Raw genomic sequence first — 24,207 nt, 5'->3', positions numbered from 1 at the left:
GCAGGTGTAGCGCTGAAGTGATGAAATCCCGATCAAAACGCACGACAGAATTTTTTGTCGCGTATCTGTCGCGCGACAAAATTTTGTGTCGCGCGACAAGCTCTCTTGTAGTGCATTGTGTCGTGCGACAGGGGCTCGTGTCGTGGGTTCTTTCTCGCGACAAAAGTGTTTGTAGTGGGTTCTGTCGCACGACAGTCATCATTCCTGTATTTTGTAGTGTGCAGAAGGTGCCTGTCGCAGGATTTGTCGCGCGACAGGTTTCTGTCGTAGGTGCTGTCGTGCTTCAGGGAGGGTCGTGCCGCGCGACAGGGCCTGCGTGCCTCGACAGAGTTGCCTGTCGCGGGTTCAGTCGCGCGACACTACAGCCTGTCGAGGTATCTGTCTTGCGACAGATACCTGTCGTGGGTCTGTCTTGCGACAGATACCTGTCGTGGGTTCTGTCTTGGGACAAATATCTGTCGTGGGTTCTGTCTTGGGACAAATATCTGTGGAGGCAAGTGTCGTGTTAGAGGTTGCAGTCGATGGTAATTGTGGTTTTCTACAGAAATCTCGAATTTCTGTAGCGCCATCGTGGGATAGTGATAGGCGGACATTCACCAATTTCGTGTTAAATCGCTTGCACTTTGGCGAGCCACGAAGACGATGCGACTTGCTTTGATCGATTGGCGACGATCATCGAGGGAATTAAATGAAGTGTTAATTCACAAACGCGACTCGAGTTTGCAACTCGCTTCCCTACCTAGCTACCGGCCGCACGAAAATTGGCGGGGATGAGAGGCGCCGCTCGCAATCAATCTTCCCTTCAGTTCGCACATGACAGTGTGAGCGAAAGAAGACCATGCTCAAGAGAAAGCATATGCACCAGCGAGAATGCTAGCGGTGCCTGTGAATGAGGCAGTGCTTGCGCATGCTGCGAGCCACGCGAGCGTCTTCATTCCATCCGGCGCGAACATGACGAATAGCGCTACTGAAGGTCAGTGTACTCGTGGCTGCTGTGACCTGTGCGTCTCGCAACATACTGTACCCACTACCACATGCGGAGAAAAGGCTAAGGTCACATATACGCGTCGCTTAACGTCACGTAATGAGAGTAACCTGATGGCGAAAAAGCTGGAAGATTACTCGCAGTAATCGTCCTGCTATCACAAAGGCAGCATGTATGTTACGCACGCATGACCTGTTGCCTGTATAAATGATCAAGGCGACTCCCATATCAAGTTTCCACGTTTCAGTTTTTAGCCGCGCACGCTGCAAGATCATCATAAAATATGAAAAAATATATATATATTCTTACGTACGACTTCGTTCATTGCTTCCATTGAAAATTTCATGACAGTGACACAACCATCTCGCTAAATATAGAGACAGCGTACGAATCCTAAGGCCTAGTACAGCCATGAGCGTGTTTGAACACGGACGCCTAGAAAGGGCGCGCGCGTGGACCGTTGCGTCGCGCCTGCGCTGTAATTTCCCGGAGGAGCAAGAACCCGAATATTTGCCAGTCGACGTGGCGTTACCCCGCGACGCCAAGGATTGGGTGGCGAGTTCTGCGACATGAAGTCGCGCCGCAAGAATTCGGTCAGTGAGTGACTTCCCCATGAGGATGTATTAGTTCGGGGCTCCCCCTCCGTGACCAAGGGGCTTAATTAACTCGCGCGAACTCTGTGACTCCCTACTGTAAACGTGCGTTTAATGTCCATTCACACTCGCAATAGCAAAGGTCATGCGGCCAGCAGTCGCTTGCGATCGGGCAGCAGCTCCACGACACTTCCTCACACCTACAAGAGTGACCTGCAGCTCGCCTGCTCGTTTGATTCTCACGTGAAATGAGAAGTCTTGGGACTGACGTCAGTCGATCGCGCGCTTTGGTTCAGTCTCCTGCGCCCTCGCGCCTCGTCCTCTAGAGTGTTCTGGTCCCTCACGCTCGGTCCACTTAAGTGTTCTGGTCCCTCGCTATTAACAGTGTGCTACGACAACCTGAGCGAAGAGTAGAATGTCGGGGCGGTTTTGACGTGCGCCACTGCCATGCAAGCGTAAGGGCGCTCTTCTCGGGACCGGCCTGCCAGCCTGGAAGCCGGCGTCAGAAAAATTCACTGGTATTGTTTGTTCACGTCTATTTACTAAGCTCTGGGATAGAGTATCGTTAGCCAATATCGAGTTGTTGGTAGAAGCGGTAACAGCAAAACAAATTTTCTCCCACAGCCGCTTCTGCTGCCCATTGCAGCTCGCCTGGCTTCTGCTAGCTCTGCTCCTGAAGGGGTCGCGGAAACCGAGCTTATTTCACTATGACGCGGGGCTCACAGTAAAATGGTGGCGAGGGTAGCACCTCAGTGCTAGCCAGTTCCGAATCGCACTCAGCTTAGGCGTCGATGTGCAATCGGCTAAGCTTAGCGACGACAAGGGTAGCTAGAGAGCAGCGCGCAGTTCGTCGGCCGGCGCGCCCGCGGGCGGCGTCGTTGCCGAAAGCTCGGCTCGCTCAATGATTGGCTCAGTAGCTCGCGAACTGAGCAAGCAAGGCTGGAAAATCGAGCAGCGAGCGTCTGTCCTGCGACTGAGCGAGACTTTATTCTCACGTTTGCATGCAGCATAGGTGAACAAATTTAGCACACATATATGCATCGAATATCTGCTGCCTTACAGCGTTTATTAAACTCGTCCTCGACGTCACCGTTAGCGCGGAAACCGCGCATATCTTTATTTCACTACGAGACATGGTTCACAGTACAACGTACAGTGAAGAGAGTAGCACCTCAGCGCTAGCCAGTTCGAAAGCACTCTCAGCTCTGGCATCGATATGAAACCTGCCAGGCTTAGCGACGAATACGACATCCAGGGAGCAGTGCAAACTTGTCGCCCGGCGCGCTCGCGGGCAGTGTCATTTCTGAAAGCTCAGCTCCCGCAATGCTCAGCAGCCAGCGACTTGGGCTCGCAAGGCTGGAAAACTGAGCAGCTAGCGGCTGGACTGCGACTGAGCCCACGTTTGCAGCACAGGTAAACAACTTTTAGCTCACATACAGTAAAAGCTCGTTAATTCGACACTGATGGGACCGCGAAAAATTGTCGAATTATCCGAATGTCGAATTTTCGAATGAACAACAAAAAACAATGTTTGCCGCAACAGGACGTATACCTTTATTTGGCAAGGAAATCTGTAATCACCGTCTGCTTTTTCGAGCGAATTTGAGCGACTACGATAGCTCTAACAGCTGCCAGGTGCTCCGCGGCACACGCGCCGTCAGGGATTTGTTCACAGAAGTCCTCCCGCACAGACAAGGCTTCTGCGGCTCCTTTCACCGTGCACTTCGGCATTTGGGACAACTGCTCACAATCGTAAATCGTCGTCGTTGTCAGCGCCTGTCACTTTAATTATTTCATCCTCGGTCAGCTGACAGGACACAAAGGCGAGGCGCGCAGGCCCTGCGCGCTACCCACCCGAAAGCAGCGCGGGGAGGAGGTGGGGAGGAGGTGAAGGGAGCGCGGCTCCCCGCTTATCTGTTTTTTCAGCCGGCGTTCGCGGGGACGGCGTTGTTGCTGGGACGCGCGTCTTATCTTTTCTCTTTATCTTTCCTCTGATCTTTTAACTCTCCTCTATCTGCACATGGCAGCGGTGGTGGCTCGGCTGAGCCAGTAGGCAATCCCTTGCAATTTCCTTTCACCCTTCTCTCAGTCGCAACAAAACAGCAACAACAAGCAGCGCAGTAAACACGCTGACAAAGCGCGCATTTACCAAAAAAGGCGCCGTAAATAACCGCGATCGTAGCGACTGCTGCGACACAACAAAGCACAAAAAAAAGACGCCAGCCGCTTCGGCCGCCGCTAACTCGCTTCCTCGGATGGATGGATGGATGATAATATGACCATACGGATGGCCTATCAGCCGTACAGTAGCGCCGCTCATGGCAGTTTTTTTTTTCTTTTTGCTCTCGGCAAACCGGCTTGGCGGGCTGCGGAGTGAAGTCGAATTAACCGACGCACGGCAAAATTTGTTCGAATTAACGAGAGTTTCGCCCCATAGACTCCTATGTATAATTGTAGGGACCTCGCGCGCGCGTCGAATTATCCGATTTTCCGAATTAACGGGGGTCGAATTAACGAGCTTTCACTGTATACGCTTGGGAAACCGGCTTCGTTGCGGCCACCTTAAGGTGATTCTTACGCTCGTCATCGAGGCCATCGTCACCGCTCGTGACGCACTGGCTGAGAACTACAATTCGAGTGCGTGCTAAAACAAGCTGCTCGTATTTCGCGGAACAATCTGAACTCGAAAACACAGTTGCTTCTATCGGCTTCCATGTGGGCTCTTGCTCAATTGTGAAAGTACACGCGAGCAAGATGCGGCGAGTGCGAGCCGCTGTTGCATATCAGCTAAAGTGTGACGCAACTATCGGCGTAGTTTCGCAAAGCAGTTGATATCAAAGTTATCCGCTTGTACGGGTCACAGTTAAGCCCTCAGTTTCGTGTAAATCTCCGTCGAGCATGCCCGCGTCAGTCAAAGTAATGCATCGCAGCTGCTCTCAGTCCTACCGCTCACGTCCAACATATCCTTGATATGCACCAGCTTGAGGTACGGTGCATTTCTTTGCCCGTTTTGTCGCAATTAAGAGATTTTAGCTGGCAGCAAACGAAATTTCATTCCGTCAACAGCGTCGTCTGCGCCGTCGTCTGCTCCATCGTCTGCTAGAACATCCGGGGCACCCTGGGTGATGGGATCACAGGATCGCAGCTTCTACAAAAGTATTTAAAAGCGCTTTAGTGTTCGCACTTAATAAAAAAATAAATTTAAAACAATTGAAATATTTTTCTTCTGAACATAATTCAAATATTAGTAGTAAAAAAGCGCATTTGAGTTGCAGTTTTTCAACGACGCAAAAACAAGGGCAAAGCCGCTGACGCCGGCGCCATGTCAGTGCGTGCGTTGCCTCACGTTTTGTGTTATTTGGATTTTCATGGCATTGTTTGAGTGCTTGTGCGGCGGACATGTGTGAAGAACAGAAGTGTGTTTTGGAAGCCAACGACGAGTATTACGCCCAGTCAACATCGGTGAGTTTGGACGGGCAAAGCCGTGAAGAAAGGCAGCGCTACGACGTCTTGTCATCTGGAAAGGCAATGAAGACGACGGCGCGGTTTTACTAAGCCTGGATGAGCTGCATGATTGGTGAGTACCGTCACCGCTTCTCTATTACTGATCTGTATTCACACGCGTTATTAGTGTGCGGCTATATAGGGATGGCAGTGGAGGCAGTCTGCGTGCGGTTGCCTCAGCTATAATGCGTTGCCTGAAAAGAACGGACGTATAGCCTGCGTGACAAGTCTTGCTTCATAGTCTGCGTTTAGTACTCAGGTGCCGTGGTAAATAAAAATGCCACCAGAGATCACAGCAGAGTTATGCGGTCGCTTGCTAGCGCTGCGAAAAACTACAATGTTTACTACATTCAACTGGCATGGATTTGTACTGCGTAGAAGACGACGATCAGTGCCGCGGGTGAGAGCGCTTTTGCGTGGACAGCTGAGAACAGGCGAGGGAACTGACAACGGGTGATTTTGCTCGCGGCTGGTACCCATCGGATGGATTTGTGCTATTTAGAAGATTATTATGAGCGGCAGTGCTGCGCGATGAAGCACTCGCGCTAGGCGAACTGCGAACAGACGACGGATGGTTTTGCTCGGTGTTGGTGCTCATCGGATCAGTGCTTACTTCTTAATATTCGTCATGCAAATTATTTTGAAGACAGTGATCGCATGTGGAAGGCTGGCGCATATGTACTAGTCATTTGTAAACTTTTTATCTGTGCTTCCCCATTGGAACAGAATTTGGCAATATTATGTCAGTTAGGTCGTTCTTGTGTCTTCCCTGAACTGTAGGCGTCCATGCTTCCTCTCCTTCAGGGCACTGAACTGTTGGGGATGCAACTGCACACTTATTTGGGATTTCAAGCTTTTTGCTGTATGCCTCGCTTATGCGGCCCGCTTTCAGGTCGTTCGCAATTGGTGATGGTTTGTTATTCATTTTCACTTTCTCTTATTTATTCTTGGTTGACTGCCGGCAGCAGTTCTCCGCGCTCGGAACTGTTCCCAGGCACGGAACCCTACCCACAGACCTCCCTGCACCTCACTCACCAGTGTTCTTCGGTATTTTTTTTTTGCTCTTGCCCCTACTTGCATTACCACTCGACAAATGTTTTGCTGTTTTTATTTGTGTGGAATTTGTTAAATGCACTACTAATTTTCGTATCATGCTCAGTTGTGACGTGAGATATCGGGCTCCTTGGTATTGAATGCATGTCTTTTGCATTTTCTCTTCTCATTTATGCAAGGTAAACTGGTCGACTGGGTGCTATGTTCAATTTAAAAATACATTAGACGCTGGTGCAAGGCACCCTAATAGTAATTAACTAAAGCCTGCGCATGCTATATTCGAATAGTTGGGCTCTTTTCATCATGCATAAGAATAAAGCGGTATTCCAGCCAGCTCATCTTTCAATGTGGTTATGACAGTCATGTAAATGTACTCAAAGAATGTGTATGGGTGTTTCACATACAATCTCCTTATTTATTTTGTCATGGGCCACCTCATTGCTTTTTGTGTTCCTATATTAATACCTCATTTTAGTTTCTGAAGCAGTCGACAGTTTGTTTTGTCGTCATTCATGACATTGTCACTGGCACTGACAGCTGTTGGTTGGGACGTATTTATCTGCAGTTGCCAGCTGCCAGCATCTGCTGGGCCATGCGTGCTTCCTGCCTTCAGCTGTGCCATCCCTCCAAGCCATTCATGGTAATTATCTTTTTCAGTTACGCATACCTTACCTGCCTGTTTTGAAAAATATTTTCAACATAGGCTCACTGCTGTGTTTAAAAATGCATGCAGAACTCTACATGCACTTTACAGCAGTACCTCAGCTTATTACATGAACTGCAAATTTGTACGAAATATAGTCGCACATGTAGCTCTTGACACTGCGCTGTTATTATAAAGTTGAGCCTGCTTCAGGTGCAGTGACTATTCCACACCTGTTGCCTTTTATGCATGTGTGTCCTCTAAAAGGGCCAAAATGTTCGTTTATCTTTTAAAAACGTTGTGCTGTACAATAATACTTTAATGGTATTTAGTGCTTGTACATTGAAATGTCAGTCAGTAAAGTAACATTGTATGATGACACCAAATCTTGTGTGGCATAGCATCCTTGCAGCGTACTTGGCAAGCTCCTGTCAGCGCAGATGTATTGCTGGTTTATTGCTGTGGCATGTGGTTATACTGTACAGTTTGTACCTCTACGTTCTTGACAGTATCCTTGAAAAATTTTAAATTGGTTTTTGAGCCAAGGAAGTGACAGAGTAACTGTCTCACATCTTGATAGGCACCTGAACAATGATGCAAGGGAAGGGATAAAGGAGGGAGTTAAAGAAGAAAAGAGGTGCTGTAGCAGAGGGCTGCAGAATAATTTTGGCCACCTGGGGATCTTTATCCTGCACTGACATCAAACAGCATGCAGTTTAGCCTGTGTTCACTTGGGCCTGCATAAAAAAAAACGAGCAGACCTTCTTAGAACTAACATTTCATTGCACCAGCTACTTTGTAGCTTTGACTGCAGTGACCTGAAATCAACTGTTGTTTACTTTGCACAACCCACATACCCTGAACAAGATGTGATGATGCTAGACGAGGTGACCCTCTCTGCATAGCAGCAGGTTGGTTCAGGAAATGCGAAGACTCATGGAGAACCGCTCAGTTATATTTGATTTCATGTTATTGTAGTATTAATGGTGAGTTGTAGTATAAGTGATGAATTCTTGCAAATGATTGAGGACATCAATACTCAGTGTGAAAATGAGAGCTAAATCAATACTTAATAATCAGGAAAGAGGCCTTTTTATGAAATGCAGTAAGGTACTGGAAGTCGAAACAGAATACACCTCGGCCAGGTCACGCACAGATATAGAGCATTTGAAAGAAATGGTTGGGAGAATAAGAAAGGGGTTTATTGCCTTAGGCATGCACTCAGAAGTTACGAGCAGCACCTTGCAGTATGCTCAAAAAGAAATTTTAAACTGCTTTGCCTTTGCTAAGCTGTCGGGAAAAGTGGGGTACTTTACAAAGGGCTTAAAATTGAGAACAGTGCGGTGAACCACTCAGGAAAATCATAGGGTTAATGATAAGAGATTGGGAGAGAACTGAGTTGGTTGGAAATAAATGCGAATTAAAATCTGAGCGGGAATCATAAATGGACATAGGCAGGACATACATTTTTTAAAGAAGCTGGCTATCCTTTTGGATAGTGGAGCGGTTACTCACAGCAGGAAATTGTGCTGTTCTTGCTTTCATTTTATGGACATATGCTTTGTGTCTTACATCTCTTGGCCTGCCATAGGCAGCATATGCTCATAATAAATTTTTACCTGTCTAATTATGTGGCACAGGGAGAATTGAACTATATAACCTCATCAATGCACACCCTCTCTGAAGTGAACTTTGTCAGCCCCGTCAGTCACCACATTGATGCATGTCACCCCAAATGGGAGCCGTCATGGTGGCTGAGTGGTTATTGTGCTTGGCTGCTGACCCGGAAGAGGCAGGTTCGATTCCAGCCAGTTTTGATTCCAGCTGTACTAGTCTCATTTCAATGGAGACGAAATGCTAGAGGCCCAGGTACCGTGTGATGTCAGCACACCTAAAGAATTTTCCAGTCCTCTACAATAGCGCCCTGTATAGCCTGCGCCGCTTTGTGGCATTAAACCCTTTAAAACCAAGTAAAGTAATGAATACATCATTTCCAAAAATTGTTTAAATTTATTATTTTCTAAACGTTAACAATTTTCTGCACCTGTTTTCCTTCGTCTTTCCCTCTTATTTCCTCCCTCATGCTGAGTAACAGGTCAGTGATTTTAAGTAAATATTTTGTTCATTTCATTAGCAAAGTTTCTCTGTCTCTCTCTATTGCTTTGCTTTTTGTATCTGCAGTATAGTATTATGCAGAAATATGTCAAGATTAGATCCAAGAGATATGGTCTAGATTTTAAGTTCTATAGTCAACCACACATTACTTATTACGCTATCAAGGCTTTTTTTTGGCATGTGCTACCTGGTACAGAACTGATGTGGCCTACAGCGGTAAATATTGTTTGAATGTGCATAAATTGAATAGGAAGGCAAATTTCCCATTTGACTATGTAAATAGATTGGGCAATCATGTGCTCACAAAGCTCATAAACTTTTCTGTTTCCAAAACTTTCTGTAAAAGGCACTGACTCACTGAAATACACTACAGTTACTTTTGCCTAATCCTGATATTATTTACTGAAGATTGGTTTGAGGGAAAGTCCACTGAGCTCGAATGAGTGCACGGCAGCTTGTCTTTGTCCAAAGTATTTGGAGAATAATGAATTTTGTTACCTGGCAGAGATAAAGCAAGGATGGCAGTGTTTTGTAATGTCCACAGGGCATTCTTCCAAAGCCCAGTATGCATGTAATTCCTTCATTTTGTGCAACATAAAATGTCTTCCCTTTACACTCATGGTTGAAACAAAATGCTATTTGAATACTTCACCACTCAAAAAATGAAGGCCATTGTGCTGCTCTACAAAATATCAGGCTGCAGCGGTTGTTGCGAGGCAAATTCACCAGGTTGTCATCATCATCAGTCTAACACCCAATGCAGGGCAGAGGCCTCTCCCATGTCTCTCCAATTAACCCTGTCCTTCGCCAGTTGTGGCCACCGTATCCCCACAAACTTCTTAATCTCATCCGCCCGCCTAACTTTCTGCTGCCCCCTGCTACGTTTGCCTTCTCTTGGAATCCACTCTATCACTCTTAAGGACCACTGGTTATCTTGCCTTTGCATTACATCTCCTGCCCAAGCCCATTTCTTCCAAATAACCCACGTTTTTTTCACACCTATATGTCAGGCTCGCGTTTTTTTCTCACCTATTCGTCAAGCTGCAAGCCACTTGCACGCTCTACAAACCTATTTAAAGTACATTATCCAGCATTGTTGGCATGGAGTGTGTAGTGCTAAAACAAAAAATAATACAATAGCTGATGATCTGCTAGAGCAACAGAATTCCAAGAGTTTGAGAAGGGCAGTGGGAGAACTAGCAAGGCGGGATAGCGAAATTCGACAAGCAGTGGACAGGGATCCTGCAACTTGTAGAGGACAGGCAAATTGGAGACTTGTGGAAGGGGCTGTAGTCTTGAGTGCGCCTAGCCGGCCTTGTGATGCATTGTATAGGGCCCTTTGTTTTTGAGTAAAACTGGTTTCTCCTGATTGTTGCATTCCAGAAAGATTCATCAAGATTGGGTTAAACCCAAGTTTCACGTGCAAATGTGCCTGTAAGAAAGTGTAGATTGATAATGCATGAAGCTAAAGAACCACTGGAGAGTAGTGGATACGTCTCGTATTTCTTCGTAGCTATATTGTTTAAACAGTGCTGGCTATTTTAATTCCTTTTTAATGCTTATTGCTTGTCGAGTTGCATAAAATTTTAGGATAAATTGAAAACTGCAGGTAGGTTTAATTACAATAATTATACCCGTATTTCTGAAGCTCTGTTCGAAGAGAGGTCCACATTTTGTGTGCATGCTTTGAATTTGATTATTTTCACACTGGAAAATGGAGGACAGGTCTGCTGTGAGAGTTTTTTTGCAATGAAGCGAGAGCAAGTGGTGCGGAATGCTTGTTACTGTGTCGCCCTGCCAATATTTCTAGAACCCCTGGGACCACTGAGCTTGTGAGTATCTATGACTCAAAAGGTCGGAGCTGATTGCCCATTCCGTGGTTGTCTGTATTAACCGGTGCAAGGCCAAGGGCTCATAGCTAACAAGCATATGACACCATAGAACTAGATGCAGTCAGGCTGGGACTGTGCAGTATGTCAGTGTTAACGAGGTCGTGATAAACGAGGTTTACTCTGCGAAGCTAGTGTGAAATAATAATTGTTCTTATGGAAAATATCGTTTTTTCTTAGTCATTGCAGCAATACAAGCATATCAAATCTGATATCTCTCACTCATCCCTCTATGTTTCAGTTTCAAGGGACCAAGAGTTGCGTGGAAGTCGTGCAAGCCACAAAGTTGCGTGCGGCTTGAGCCAGCAATCAGGAGCAGGCTGGGAATTTGCGAATTGCCAGTGGTATTCGCTCAGTCAAGCAGGCTTTACTGTAAGTACAGTGTTTTCGCCATAGCATTTCTTTGAAAAGTACGCATTGAGCTTGAATAGGACAAGCTGTCGGTCTAGTTGGTCTGATCCTTTGTGGTTGACAGAGCTTAGAAACACAGACTGGGGTCAGAAAGAAAAAATGTGAGGGCACAGGTGCTGACTACAGATTTATTCCAGAATCACCGAAACACTGCATATATAACCAAAACACAGGCGCCAACAGGTGGCAATTTTATGCACTCGTGGCAACAATAAGTGATATGGCCAATAGTGGGAAAACAACACAAACTAGAAACAGAAACCAAGACTATAGAGCAGGGAAGGATGAAACCATAACAAGGTTAAAGGAATAGTTTTAAGCAAGTCATTTTTAAGACCACCAGCACGTGAAACAGTGGAACGGTTTGACCAAAATTTTCAAGTACTGGTCTGATAACACGGAACTAAAACACTACACGCAAACACAGATCAAGGGCAGTGAAATAAAAGTAAAATGGCAAGAAAAAACATGCCGTGAAAAGAAAATGGTGATTGGGCAAGCAAACAAGAATTGGTCTACAAAGGTGAAGTGAGCTAAAAAACTGAAAGAATAAAAGGGGAATAAATGCACATGAGCAACAAAGGTGAAGCCAAGAATTAACATGGCTACAGGAGGAAGATGAGCTACTGTAAAAACGAGAGATAAAATATCAATAAATGAAATGAAATTTAAGCGCACACGAAAAACGCACACAAGAGGAGATACACACAGGACAGGCGCTAACTTCATCTGATTTATTCGCAGGTAAGAGAGCGAAAATATATACATAAAACGAGGCATGCGCAGTAAAGAAACAGATCCTCATATCACAATGCGTGCTCAAGGTATCTGTATTCTGCCTGCAAAAGATTAACTGATGTATCACTCACACAGTCATGCCCCCTCTTCCTGATGTGAAATGCTTCTAATAATTCACGTGCCGTCTTATCACCGCTCCTGCCAAGAATCTTTATCTCCTTCAGCTGCGGCTCGGCTCTGCAGTTCGCACAATGGTCAGCCAAATGTGTCCCTCCACCCCTTAATGCCCGCAAATGTTCCCCCGCCCGGTCATTGACACACCGCCCAGTCTGGCCTATGTAAGCCCTACCGCAGGTCAAAGGTATCTCGTAAACGACACCGGAACAGCAGTCGACATACTTCTTTGAGTGCTTCTTCCTGCAGCCACTCTTCTTTTCCGTGCACGAAATGCGTGAGCAAAGGTGGGCAAGTTTCTTCGGTGCGGAGAACACCACAGGAACGCCGTGTCGGCTTGCCACCTTCTTCACATGATGGGCAACCTTGTGGATATACGGAACCACTACTGGTTTAAACGAGTTCCTTTCTAGTACGTTCGCTTTGGCGAACATGACCTGCTTGGTTTTTCGAAGAAGGGCCTCGGCCACAGAAACAATGACCGCGCAGGAGAACCCAGCCATAAGTAGCCGGCGTACTTGCTTATTAAAGCTACACTGCATAGCACGCGGGCACGACTTCGAGAGAGCAGACCCCAGGCATAGGCCGGCAATAGACCTCTTAACTGTTTTGGAATGAGCGGAATCAAAAGGTAAAAGCTCTTTCTGTGCCCTCGGAGCGTACTCCCAACAAACATGATCAACTCCTATAGTAAAATTGACATCTAAAAACTGCAACGAACCTTGTAAAGGGAGTTCGTGCGTAAATCTCAATCCCCTCCCGTTCTGCTGAAAGCTCTCCAGGATGCTGCCAACTGCTTCGGTGTAAGAAATGTTGTTTAGTTTTTTCAAAACAATAAGAAAATCGTCTACGTACCTAAAAACTTTCAGCACTCCCTTCCCATTAAAGCTTTGCTCAAGGGCGCGGTCAATAAAAGCTAAAAACAGGTTACAAAGCACAGGGGCTACGCAGGACCCAATGCAGATCCCTTGTCTCTGACGATAAAATTTATTCTCAAAAGAGATAAAAGTGACACCTAAATAAAACTCAAGAACGCGCATAAAATTGTCCACTGTAAGACCGCATGAGTTCTGGAACTCCACCTCTCCGCTTTCTTCTATCGCGCTCCTAACATCACCGAACAAAACATCGTGGGGCACAGAATAAAACAGATCTTCCACATCTACCGAGAACATATACCCAACTGCAGAATTACCCTCGAGAAACTGTACAACCTGCAGCGAGTTTTTTACAGTAAAGGGGTCATGGACCTGTAGAGAGCCTAGGTGTTTCTGCAGGTACCTACTGAGGACGTGCCTATGTACCTATGTCGGCGCGGTCATTGTTTCTGTGGCCGAGGCCCTTCTTCGAAAAACCAAGCAGGTCATGTTCGCCAAAGCGAACGTACTAGAAAGGAACTCGTTTAAACCAGTAGTGGTTCCGTATATCCACAAGGTTGCCCATCATGTGAAGAAGGTGGCAAGCCGACACGGCGTTCCTGTGGTGTTCTCCGCACCGAAGAAACTTGCCCACCTTTGCTCACGCATTTCGTGCACGGAAAAGAAGAGTGGCTGCAGGAAGAAGCACTCAAAGAAGTATGTCGACTGCTGTTCCGGTGTCGTTTACGAGATACCTTTGACCTGCGGTAGGGCTTACATAGGCCAGACTGGGCGGTGTGTCAATGACCGGGCGGGGGAACATTTGCGGGCATTAAGGGGTGGAGGGACACATTTGGCTGACCATTGTGCGAACTGCAGAGCGTGCGAGCCGCGGCTGAAGGAGATAAAGATTCTTGGCAGGAGCGGTGATAAGACGGCACGTGAATTATTAGAAGCATTTCACATCAGGAAGAGGGGGCATGACTGTGTGAGTGATACATCAGTTAATCTTTTGCAGGCAGAATACAGATACCTTGAGCACGCATTGTGATATGAGGATCTGTTTCTTTACTGCGCATGCCTCGTTTTATGTATATATTTTCGCTCTCTTACCTGCGAATAAATCAGATGAAGTTAGCGCCTGTCCTGTGTGTATCTCCTCTTGTGTGCGTTTTTCGTGTGCGCTTAAATTTCATTTCATTTATAGCTATGCACCATCTAGCCCAAACAGAAGTTTTGTTAAATTATAAAATATCAAAATGTGAAATTCAATTAGTATTAAAGATAAAAGCAAACAAAAACGCGAAAATAGAGGAGTTGGCAGAAAAGTCAAGGCATGCAAGATGTTTTTAAAACCAGGGCTAGGTCAAACATCCTGAAGAAAGGCAATCTTTTTTTCTGAGGGTGTTCTTGCCCATTAATCCTCGAGCCTCAGAATCCCGGCGGCTCCCACCAGTTCATGTCGGCTTATTCTGGTGCTTTTTTAACACAATGGCAGTTTTTCGAACATGGGTGGCATGGCTTTTTTCGGTCACAGTTTTGGCAATGGACTTGCAGATTTAGGACGTGCTTGTAGGCCAGTTGGTTGGAAATCGTTAGAAAAACCGCAAAACAGAATGGGACAAAGGCAGGCAAAACACAAGGCGGTACGACAACTGAACATTTATTGAAGAAATGAGTGCTCATATGGATCAGTTGCGCATGTAATCTGCAAACAATCATTGCAAAAACAACCTAGGGAGGGAAACAAATTCCAATTCTTTCTGAAAAATGGACACAGAAGGCGTGCTATCCCACCTATCTGGCTTCGACCTCAGGATGGCAACAGCCTTGAGAATTTCTTTCCAACTGGCCCTTTATTCATCCAATAATAGTGTGCAGTTCAGTTTAGGTTAAGTCTTTACAACTGGGACAGTGGACAGGCAGGCAAGGTCGTCCGGGCCTACCCAAGGAATGCTAATACTCTTGCAAGGGAGTGTTTCACCATCTACCAATTTGGCCGGTATAAAATCGACCACAGCTGAGAGGAATCGTGTACACCACCCCCGTTGCACATGGCATGAGGCATTCAAAAAGTACCGCCAACGGGCATGTTGTACGAGATTCCCCTCACCTGTGGCCAGTTTTATATCGTCCAAAGTGGTAGATGTTTACACATTTGTTTGCAAGAGTATGCGTGTTCCTTGAGTAGACCCGGAGGCATTTGCCGTCCCACTCACTGTCTCATTGTAGACTGCTATCCCAAACTGAACTGCACACAGATTATTGGATGAAGAAAGAAGCAGTTGGAAAGAGAAATTGTCGAGGCTGTTGCCATCTTGAGGTCAGAGCCAGATAAGTGTGTCAGCACGCCTACTGTGTTCATTTTTCAGGAAAATTAGCGTTTCTGTCTGTGTTTCCCCCGGTTGTTTTTGTTTCGTTTTTGAGCAGGTGATTGTCATATTTGCTCAGCTCTATGGTTGCCATTGAATTTTTTTGCCTCTTTACGATTGTTTGCAGATTACACACGTGACTTGTCTATATAAGCACTGCTGTTCAATAAATTTTCAGTTGTCAGTACGGCCTTGTGTTGTCACCTGCCTCTGTGTGATAGTTTTGTGGTTTTGCTCTTTCCGACTGGCAGATTCCCGAGAAATGTACCCGATAAATCAATCTTATGCTCCCTTATCCTTTCATTGATGCCAATGTATACCTTGCCGCAAGACAAAAGGATTGATTAAATGCCCTCCGCGCATGGCGCTAAGGGTTTTCTGTGCTGCGTGGTGCAGCGTCTTTTTTTTTCATTTAGGATTCTGCAACTGCAATAGGTGCTAGGGGGTCAGAAAAGGCAATGTCTACTCCTGCTTTCTCTCCGATTTTCTTAAGGTTCTGTGAAATTTACCTTTAGAAAATTCGAGAGATAGAGTAGATGCTTTTTTTGCTGCCGCCCCCCCCCCCATCACCTATCACACCTCTCTAGGATCGTCAATGAAAAAGAAAAAAGAAACAGGCTGCACTGCATTGCACAGAAACCCTTAGTGGCATGCACAAGAAGTGCTTTCTCAATCCCTTTTTCTTGCTGCAAGGTATACATTGGCATCAATGGAAGGCTAAGAGAGCATTACACTGATTTATCGGGTACATCTCTTAGGTACCTGCAAGTCCACTGCTGATAATGGGACGCAAAAAAGCCATGCTGCCCAAAGTTCGAGAAAGCCACTGTGTTAATAGAGCCCCGTAATAAGCTGACGCAATGCAATGGTGGAAGCCGCAGAGATTTTCAGGCTCCGGGGTGAATGTAAAGAACACGCTTGGTTTCACTCGGAGGATTGCCTTTCTTTGTGGACGTACTTGATCTAGCCCTGGTTCTACATGTGTGTTACATGCCTTGCCTCTTCTGCCAACTTCCCTCTTTTGGTGTTTTTCCTTGATTTTTGCCTTCATACTGGTTATTGAATTTCACTTTTTTATATTTTATCTCTCGGCTTCACTGTACGTCATCTTCCACTTTTAACCATCTTAATTGTTGGCTTCACCTTTGTGGCTCATGCGCGTTTTTATTCCCCTTTTATCCTTTTAATTTTTAGCACACTTCACCTTCGCTTGTTGCTTAATTCTCGTTTGCTTACCCAATCGCCATTTTGCTTCTATTGCGTGTTTTTTCTTGCCATTTCTCCTTCATTTTTTTTTTCACTGGGCTTGGTCTGTGTTTGTGTATAAGGTTTTTTAGTTCCATTTTATCAGACCAGTTCTTAAATATTCTTTCGGTCAAACCTATCCACTGTTGGCAGTCTTTTAAAAATGACTTGCTTATAAATTTTTCTCTCACCTTGTTCTGGTTTTATCCTGTGCTGTGTCCTCTGGTTTTTGCTTCTAGCTTTTGTTGTTTTTCCACTACTTCTCATACCACTTCTTGTTACCACGAGTGCATAAATCGCTGCGTGTTGGTGCCTGTGGTGTGGGTATTTATGCAGTATGTCGGCAGTTCTGGGAAAAGTTTTAAGTTCAGTGCCTGTGCCATCATCTTTTTTGTTTCTGTCCCTTGTCTGTATGTCTGAGTGCTGTCAACCACAATCGGTGCATTGAGCTGACTGCTCTGCAGCTACCCATGTGTATGCAATGAAGTGGCTTCAAGAATAATGTACACAAAAAAATTGATTCCTTAAAATTTCTGGCATGTTTTTTAGGAAAACATTTGGCATTTAAAGGGCTAAGAGTGCTCTGAAAATCTAAAAATTATGTGCTTATTGGGGCCTTTCCTCAAATTTCACATCACCTTGTAGCGTGATGCAAGACGTTCAAGTTGTTACCCACAGTTTACTTTTTTGTTGCCCACTTATTGGCTGCCACCTTCTTTGGGAGGCAGTGTCATGGGGTTTGGGAGACAATCTGATTCCTGTGTGTTGGCTGAAGCTGTCTAAGCTTTTGGATGTGGGGAGCAGGTTCACGGTGCCAACTTTTGGCTGTAACTACAGTTTGGCCATGACTGTTAGTCCTTTTCTGTGATGCAGTGTCATTTATGTAATGCATAATTTGATGATGAAGCAGTCTCAGGGGTTGCGGTGCTCAGCTGTTGACTTCAAAGACACAGGATCGATCCTGGCCGCGGCAGTCGCATTCTGATGGAGACAAAATGCTGGAAGCTTGTGTACTGTGCGATGTCAGTGCACGTGAAAGAACCCCATGTGGATGAAATTATCAGAGCCCTTCACTATGGCATCCCTCATAGCCTGAGTCACTTGGGACATTAAACCCCATAAATCCAAACCCATTTTGGTACTTCTCAGCTTCGCCGCTGGCCTGCAGCCTCCCACAAGTTGACGAACGGCAGTTTTTACACCATTCGTAAATGCCTACATAGACGCTACATCATTGGTGGCAAAGGTTGCCAGATGTGCAAGCGTTTCCGGTAGTTTTTCTCTGTTGCTTTCGTCAGGCAGCTTGCAAAAGATGTTTTACTAGGCTAATAAACGGTGAGGTTCTTTGTGTTCTTAAGGTGGTGCAGCGTGATAAAACAGACACATAATAGCCATGCCATGCTTTTTTGTAGCCAAAGGCAATTTTTCGCCTTATTCTCATCATCATTTGCCTTTCATGCTTCCTCGAGGGACGGCAGTTGGAAGAAGGTCTCTAGAGCAGCTCCTTGTCTGAAGAAATGCCGAGTGGCATTCTTCAATCCTAACTGCCCATCAAATGGAAGAGCAGTTGTTTTCTCCACTCCACAGAGTGGAGACGGAGTATCGAGTTGAGGCGCACTTCTGAATTCGGCGGTTAGCCTTTCATAGGCAGCAGATATGCGCAATAAACTTTATTTGCTGTTAATCTTCCAGTTAAACACCAAATCCTCCTCATTCCTCATCAGTGCACACACTGTGTAAGGAACTTTGTCACTCCATTTGTCACCACTTTGATGTATGCCATCCCTAATTCAGGGGCTGTATAATTTTTGAAATTTTGTTGAAATTGCTTGAAAACCTTTGCAATTTCCTGCACCTCTCTTTTTCCCCCAAGTCCCAAACCTACGCAGAGTGCAAGTGGGTTTTTAAACTCCAGCTAAATTTTGTTATTCATCAAAGGGCTTTTCTCTCTACTGCTTTGCTGGATGTATCTGAAGTATAATATTATGCACCAGTGTGTGAAGCTTTGCTCCCAGAGCTATTAGCCCGAGGTAGTAATTTTAGAGCATTGCGTTGCGTTCTCAGCCTGGTTGCGTTTTGAGCCTGAGTTGTGCTGATTCCACGGATAGAACCCAAGTTGGCAGCCTCCAATGCAGCAGTGTATCCCAGTAGTTGCCATGGGAGCCGAGGTGGTTAGATAATGGAATAAAATAATAGCAGGTGGCAGTGTGATGCTCGAGCACCACAGCTCGAAACTAAACTATATCGATCAGTATATGTATATCTGTCTGGCAGGCATTAAAGTCTGGCTGCTTAGTCACGACATTCCTGTAAAATTAGTGGGTGAACCGTTTGGCATGAATGTACCAGATGGTGTCATACGATTCAGCCTGTCGTGCAGCATAAACTTACTAGTTAAGTTAGAGCCTTTCTTGCAGCACGGATTCGAACTGACAACCTATGTTAGGTGTATTAATGCTCATTATTCGATCTGCTCATTTTTTATATTCAACCACACTAACATTACTTATTACCCCATCTGTGCAGATTCCTTCTGGCACTATTTGAAGTTGAAGGGTTGCTCGGCTGAGGATCTCCAAAAGTACCACAAGAAGGTGACGCGCTACCTGGCACAGAAGTGCTGTGGCCTGCGGCGGTAAATATCTGTTCAAGCCAATAGTCTCTTGTTATATGCATGAATAGATTGGGTAAGCTCATGTGCTTACAAAACTCGTAACTTGACTGTATTTCCTAACTGTCTGTATGGTACACTTAGGCACTGGAATAACCTGCAAATCGCACTGGAATTTGCCTACTATAGTGAGATACTGCTTTACCCAAGTTCTGCTTAAGGATAGTCTGCTACTGAGATGACGCACAGAAGATTATATTTATGAACCAGACTGTTAACAGCACTTATGGACCACATTAGCAGACTGTTCTGAGACCGCACACAGCCAGGCTTTTCAGCGTGGAAGAGGCGGCTTTAGACAAGGCAGGCGAGCGCTCTGTTGCTGCACATTAAGTAGCTGTCGGATGAATCTCGAAAAAATATGAACGACGCGCCAGGAATATGACTACTACAACCCTTCGGAGATGTGCAGTGCACAGTATACGGCCATGCCAGCGACATGTCTTTCTGTTCAAACTTTCTCTAAAACCGCTGTCACTACGCAGAAGCAGGTTGCAGTATCTGTACTAAGAATCTCTTAGTGAAGCAGCGCAACGGCACAAGGCCAAGGGAAGAAGGGGACAAAAACAGCGCTGAACTGACAACAAATGTTTATTCCGGATGCTAACAGCATATATATACTCTTTTGCACCTTAGAAAAAACAAAGAAACAGAGAGCAGCAGAAAGTATCAATCCCAGTCATTATGCGCATGCAGCTGTATCGCGTGTACATCGATCATTTGAAATCGGGAAGTTGTGCTCTTTCACCGAGATGGCAACGGAAGGAGTGCTGATACAATTCGCACCCAGCTTCATGATCTCAGATGCCTCAATAATCTCTCGTGTAAGCTTATCCTTGTGTTTGGTAACAACTTGGCTGTTTTTGAATTCTGGGTAACATGAACAGTCACGACAGTGAGTACCTATGTGGCGGGCCGTGTTCTTGACATTGTTTGCGTGCTCTTTAAGTCTCATTAAGACACCGGCCAGTTTGGCCGATGTATGACCCACCACACTTCAACGGGACTGAGTACACCACGTTGTCTTGGCATGGCACATACTTCATCCTGTGGTTTTTCTTGCAATTATGACCAGATTCCGATCTTTTATCCGGGCGATTAACTCTCGCACACAAGCCACTCAGTCTGACAGGAGCCGAAAAAACAACATCTACTCCTGCCTTTTTGCCTATTCTCTTCAAATTGTGGGACACAACATGAACATAAGGTATTACTGCCAGATTTTTTTGCTTGGAATGGGGGACAGCTTTGCCCTCCTTCAGCTTTTTCAATATCCCTTCTGCTACTGATGCCAGAATATGAAGGGGGTATTTTGCGTCTGTTAGCCTATCAACCTGATTGGAGAAACTAAATTCAAACTTGTGTGGGCAGGATTTTTGCATGGCATTTTGAAAGCATGACGCCACAATGCCTCTTTTAACAAGCTTCGAATGGGCTGAGCTGTATGGAAGTAAGGGCTTTTTACCCCTAGGATCAAATGCCCAGCATACATGGAAATCAGTAAAATATAAGGTCAGATCAAGGAACTTAAAGCGATCATTCACAGCCACTTCATGCGTAATTTCCAGCGGCGAAAGCACTTCACAGAATATCGCGCACAGGTCATTCACTTCCGCAGCGAAGCTAGCCGGGTCACAATCTAGTAAAATTAGGTAATCATCTACATATCGGAACACTCTTGCAAGTGTTGAGCTCATGAGTGATTGTTCGAGTGCCCTGTCAAGCTTAGCAAGGAACATGTCACTTAGCAATGGAGCGATGCAAGATCCTATGCAGATCCCATTCTTTTGAACTGTTTTTATTCAAAAGAATGGGATCTGCATAGGATCTTGCATCGCTCCATTGCTAAGTGACATGTTCCTTGCTAAGCTTGACAGGGCACTCGAACAATCACTCATGAGCTCAACACTTGCAAGAGTGTTCCGATATGTAGATGATTACCTAATTTTACTAGATTGTGACCCGGCTAGCTTCGCTGCGGAAGTGAATGACCTGTGCGCGATATTCTGTGAAGTGCTTTCGCCGCTGGAAATTACGCATGAAGTGGCTGTGAATGATCGCTTTAAGTTCCTTGATCTGACCTTATATTTTACTGATTTCCATGTATGCTGGGCATTTGATCCTAGGGGTAAAAAGCCCTTACTTCCATACAGCTCAGCCCATTCGAAGCTTGTTAAAAGAGGCATTGTGGCGTCATGCTTTCAAAATGCCATGCAAAAATCCTGCCCACACAAGTTTGAATTTAGTTTCTCCAATCAGGTTGATAGGCTAACAGACGCAAAATACCCCCTTCATATTCTGGCATCAGTAGCAGAAGGGATATTGAAAAAGCTGAAGGAGGGCAAAGCTGTCCCCCAATCCAAGCAAAAAAATCTGGCAGTAATACCTTATGTTCATGTTGTGTCCCACAATTTGAAGAGAATAGGCAAAAAGGCAGGAGTAGATGTTGTTTTTTCGGCTCCTGTCAGACTGAGTGGCTTGTGTGCGAGAGTTAATCGCCCGGATAAAAGATCGGAATCTGGTCATAATTGCAAGAAAAACCACAGGATGAAGTATGTGCCATGCCAAGACAACGTGGTGTACTCAGTCCCGTTGAAGTGTGGTGGGTCATACATCGGCCAAACTGGCCGGTGTCTTAATGAAAAACTTGAAGAGCACGCAAACAATGTCAAGAACGCGGCCCGCCACATAGGTACTCACTGTCGTGACTGTTCATGTTACCCAGAATTCAAAAACAGCCAAGTTGTTACCAAACACAAGGATAAGCTTACACGAGAGATTATTGAGGCATCTGAGATCATGAAGCTGGGTGTGAATTGTATCAGCACTCCTTCCGTTGCCATCTCGGTGAAAGAGCACAACTTCCTGATTTCAAATGATCGATGTACACGCGATACAGCTGCATGCGCACAATGACTGGGATTGATACTTTCTGCTGCTCTCTGTTTCTTTGTTTTTTCTAAGGTGCAAAAGAGTATATATATGCTGTTAGCATCCGGAATAAACATTTGTTGTCAGTTCAGCGCTGTTTTTGTCCCCTTCTTCCCTTGGCCTTGTGCCGTTGCGCTGCTTCACTAAGATATGTCAGACCAACTCGCCCACCAGTTCATGTTGTACTAAGAATTCGTATCTTAAAGGAAAAAAGAAAGCGCAATGTCCACCTTTGGCACGATTTCTGCAGTGATGTGCGTTCTGCCGGCTGACAGTACACCGCTTGCTTGGTGTTGTAGGCCTAACATGTGCTTTACTCAAGGTGTAGCGAGAAGCGCTTTTGAACTAGCCACCAGCGATCACAGAAATGTCTACTCTTTTTACCGCCTCTACAATAACTTTATGGTGGTATGAACGTGCAGTTTTTATTCCCGCAACGTCTTCGTAAGTGAAGCGCGCGGAAAAACGGGCCAGGCGGACCGCCTCGCACTGATAGATGCGGGTTGCATGCACGGACTCATTCTGAGCCGTTGGCAGAACAGTCATTACAGGCCATGATGCACTTGGTCACACGTTGCATGCACGTCTGCATCTTGATTTCTATCTGGAAACAGCTTGGTTGACGTCACTTCTGTCAGTAAAGTGCTCTGCATGCCAATGTCTCTCCCATTCCGGACGGTTCCCGCCAGCCATCGTATGAAGCGGCGTGTGCATATTCTTCAGTTGTATAATTGAGGCTTTAATGCATTATTCCTATGGGTTTACGTCGGGCCCGTGCCAATTTGATGTTAAATGTGGATCGTTGCATGAAAGGGGAATGCATAATCAAGATTCCACTGTATGACTTTTGTAACATTTGCATGCATTTGTTGTGTATGCATACTATATATATCACTGTTCTTTTTCTTCACCTAGGACAGTCTGAACAAGAGAGACCTGCTGAAGAAAAATTCTGTATATATGTAAATAAATAGTCGATTTGCTCCAAGTGAGGCGTTTTTATACCTGGCTGTACTGCAGGAATGCATCGAATGTTCAGAGTCAGACTGCTGCTCTGTAGCTGCATATTAATTGACAAATAAAGCGTACTTGGTAATGACTACAGGAATACAACACACTACACAAATGCACTACAGAAGGCAGACTACAGAGATACGACACTACAGAATTACGTCACTACAGAAGACAGACTACAGAAATACTACACTACAGAAAGACTACAGAAATACTACACTACAGAAGACAGACTACAGAAATACTACACTACAGAAGACAGACTACAGAAGTACGACACTACAGACTACAGAGGACAGACTACAGAAATACTACATGCCCAAAATACGACAGACTACAGAAGTTTTCTGTCGTAAATTCCTGTAGTGCGTTTTGACTGGGATGTGACGCCGCCAGACAGGTTCTCGCTCGCACATCGTGCAACCGCACACCTCTTTTTTGCGTACGGGGGCCCCATGGCCACAGACGATGCCCTTTTGGGGCAAAAGCGACAGAACCGCACCCAACCGAACGAAACTACACAGAAGCGCTGGCAAAAGGGAAAAGCGGAAACTGTACACGAACGATGCACACCAAGAACTCGAGCAACAAGCAACGAGGAAAAAGTAGGGCTAGCAGAATGGTCAAAAGATATGACAAGGGTAGCCACCCTAACAAGGGTATGACATCAGAGCACCGTCAACCTTGGCATCGTCCCGCTGCCATTGCCGCTGCTCTGAGCGAACGCTGTCATAAAAATTTTTACAAAGCAAGCGCTATACTTTCTAACAAAATGCACACAACTAAAACATTTTAAAAAGTAATCACTGCAATTGCTTTCGAATGCTTTTGAAACACAAAATATGTCCCAATTATTTTCCTCTTCTAGTCGTGTTTGTCCACTCATTTCATTTTGGCGCTTTAGTTCCACCCCTAATTTGATGTCGCTAGCACTTGGTTCTGGACCGCATTCGGGCTCCGGCTTCGCGACCTATTTCAATAGACCTTGGTAGTATGGCCCCTACAAATACTA

At 45.5% G+C, this 24,207-nt stretch overlaps 1 protein-coding gene across 3 annotated transcripts; it reads left to right on the top strand.

Annotated features, from left to right (window-relative positions):
- The first annotated feature begins 3,514 nt into the window (after positions 1 to 3,514).
- On the top strand, positions 3,515 to 23,169 carry LOC149336391 (uncharacterized). 3 transcript variants are annotated; one of them, XM_089552857.1, is made up of 6 exons: positions 3,515 to 5,155; positions 6,051 to 6,129; positions 6,701 to 6,775; positions 11,024 to 11,154; positions 19,106 to 19,214; positions 23,102 to 23,169. In XM_089552857.1, exons 1-6 carry the CDS (start codon positions 5,140 to 5,142, stop codon positions 23,145 to 23,147), a joined length of 456 nt encoding a protein of 151 aa, XP_089408983.1. In that variant the 5' UTR covers positions 3,515 to 5,139; the 3' UTR covers positions 23,148 to 23,169. The 3 variants fall into 3 exon arrangements, with proteins under 3 accessions (XP_089408983.1, XP_089408982.1, XP_089408984.1); XM_089552856.1 differs by having other exon boundaries at positions 6,048 to 6,129; XM_089552858.1 differs by having other exon boundaries at positions 6,048 to 6,129; positions 23,097 to 23,169.
- The last annotated feature ends 1,038 nt before the right edge of the window (positions 23,170 to 24,207 follow it).

The sequence above is a fragment of the Amblyomma mixtum genome, chromosome 7, assembly GCF_055824585.1.
Source record: "Amblyomma mixtum isolate Tamu chromosome 7, ASM5582458v1, whole genome shotgun sequence".
NCBI lineage: Eukaryota > Metazoa > Arthropoda > Arachnida > Ixodida > Ixodidae > Amblyomma > Amblyomma mixtum.
This window is presented reverse-complemented; position numbering and strand designations above follow the sequence as displayed.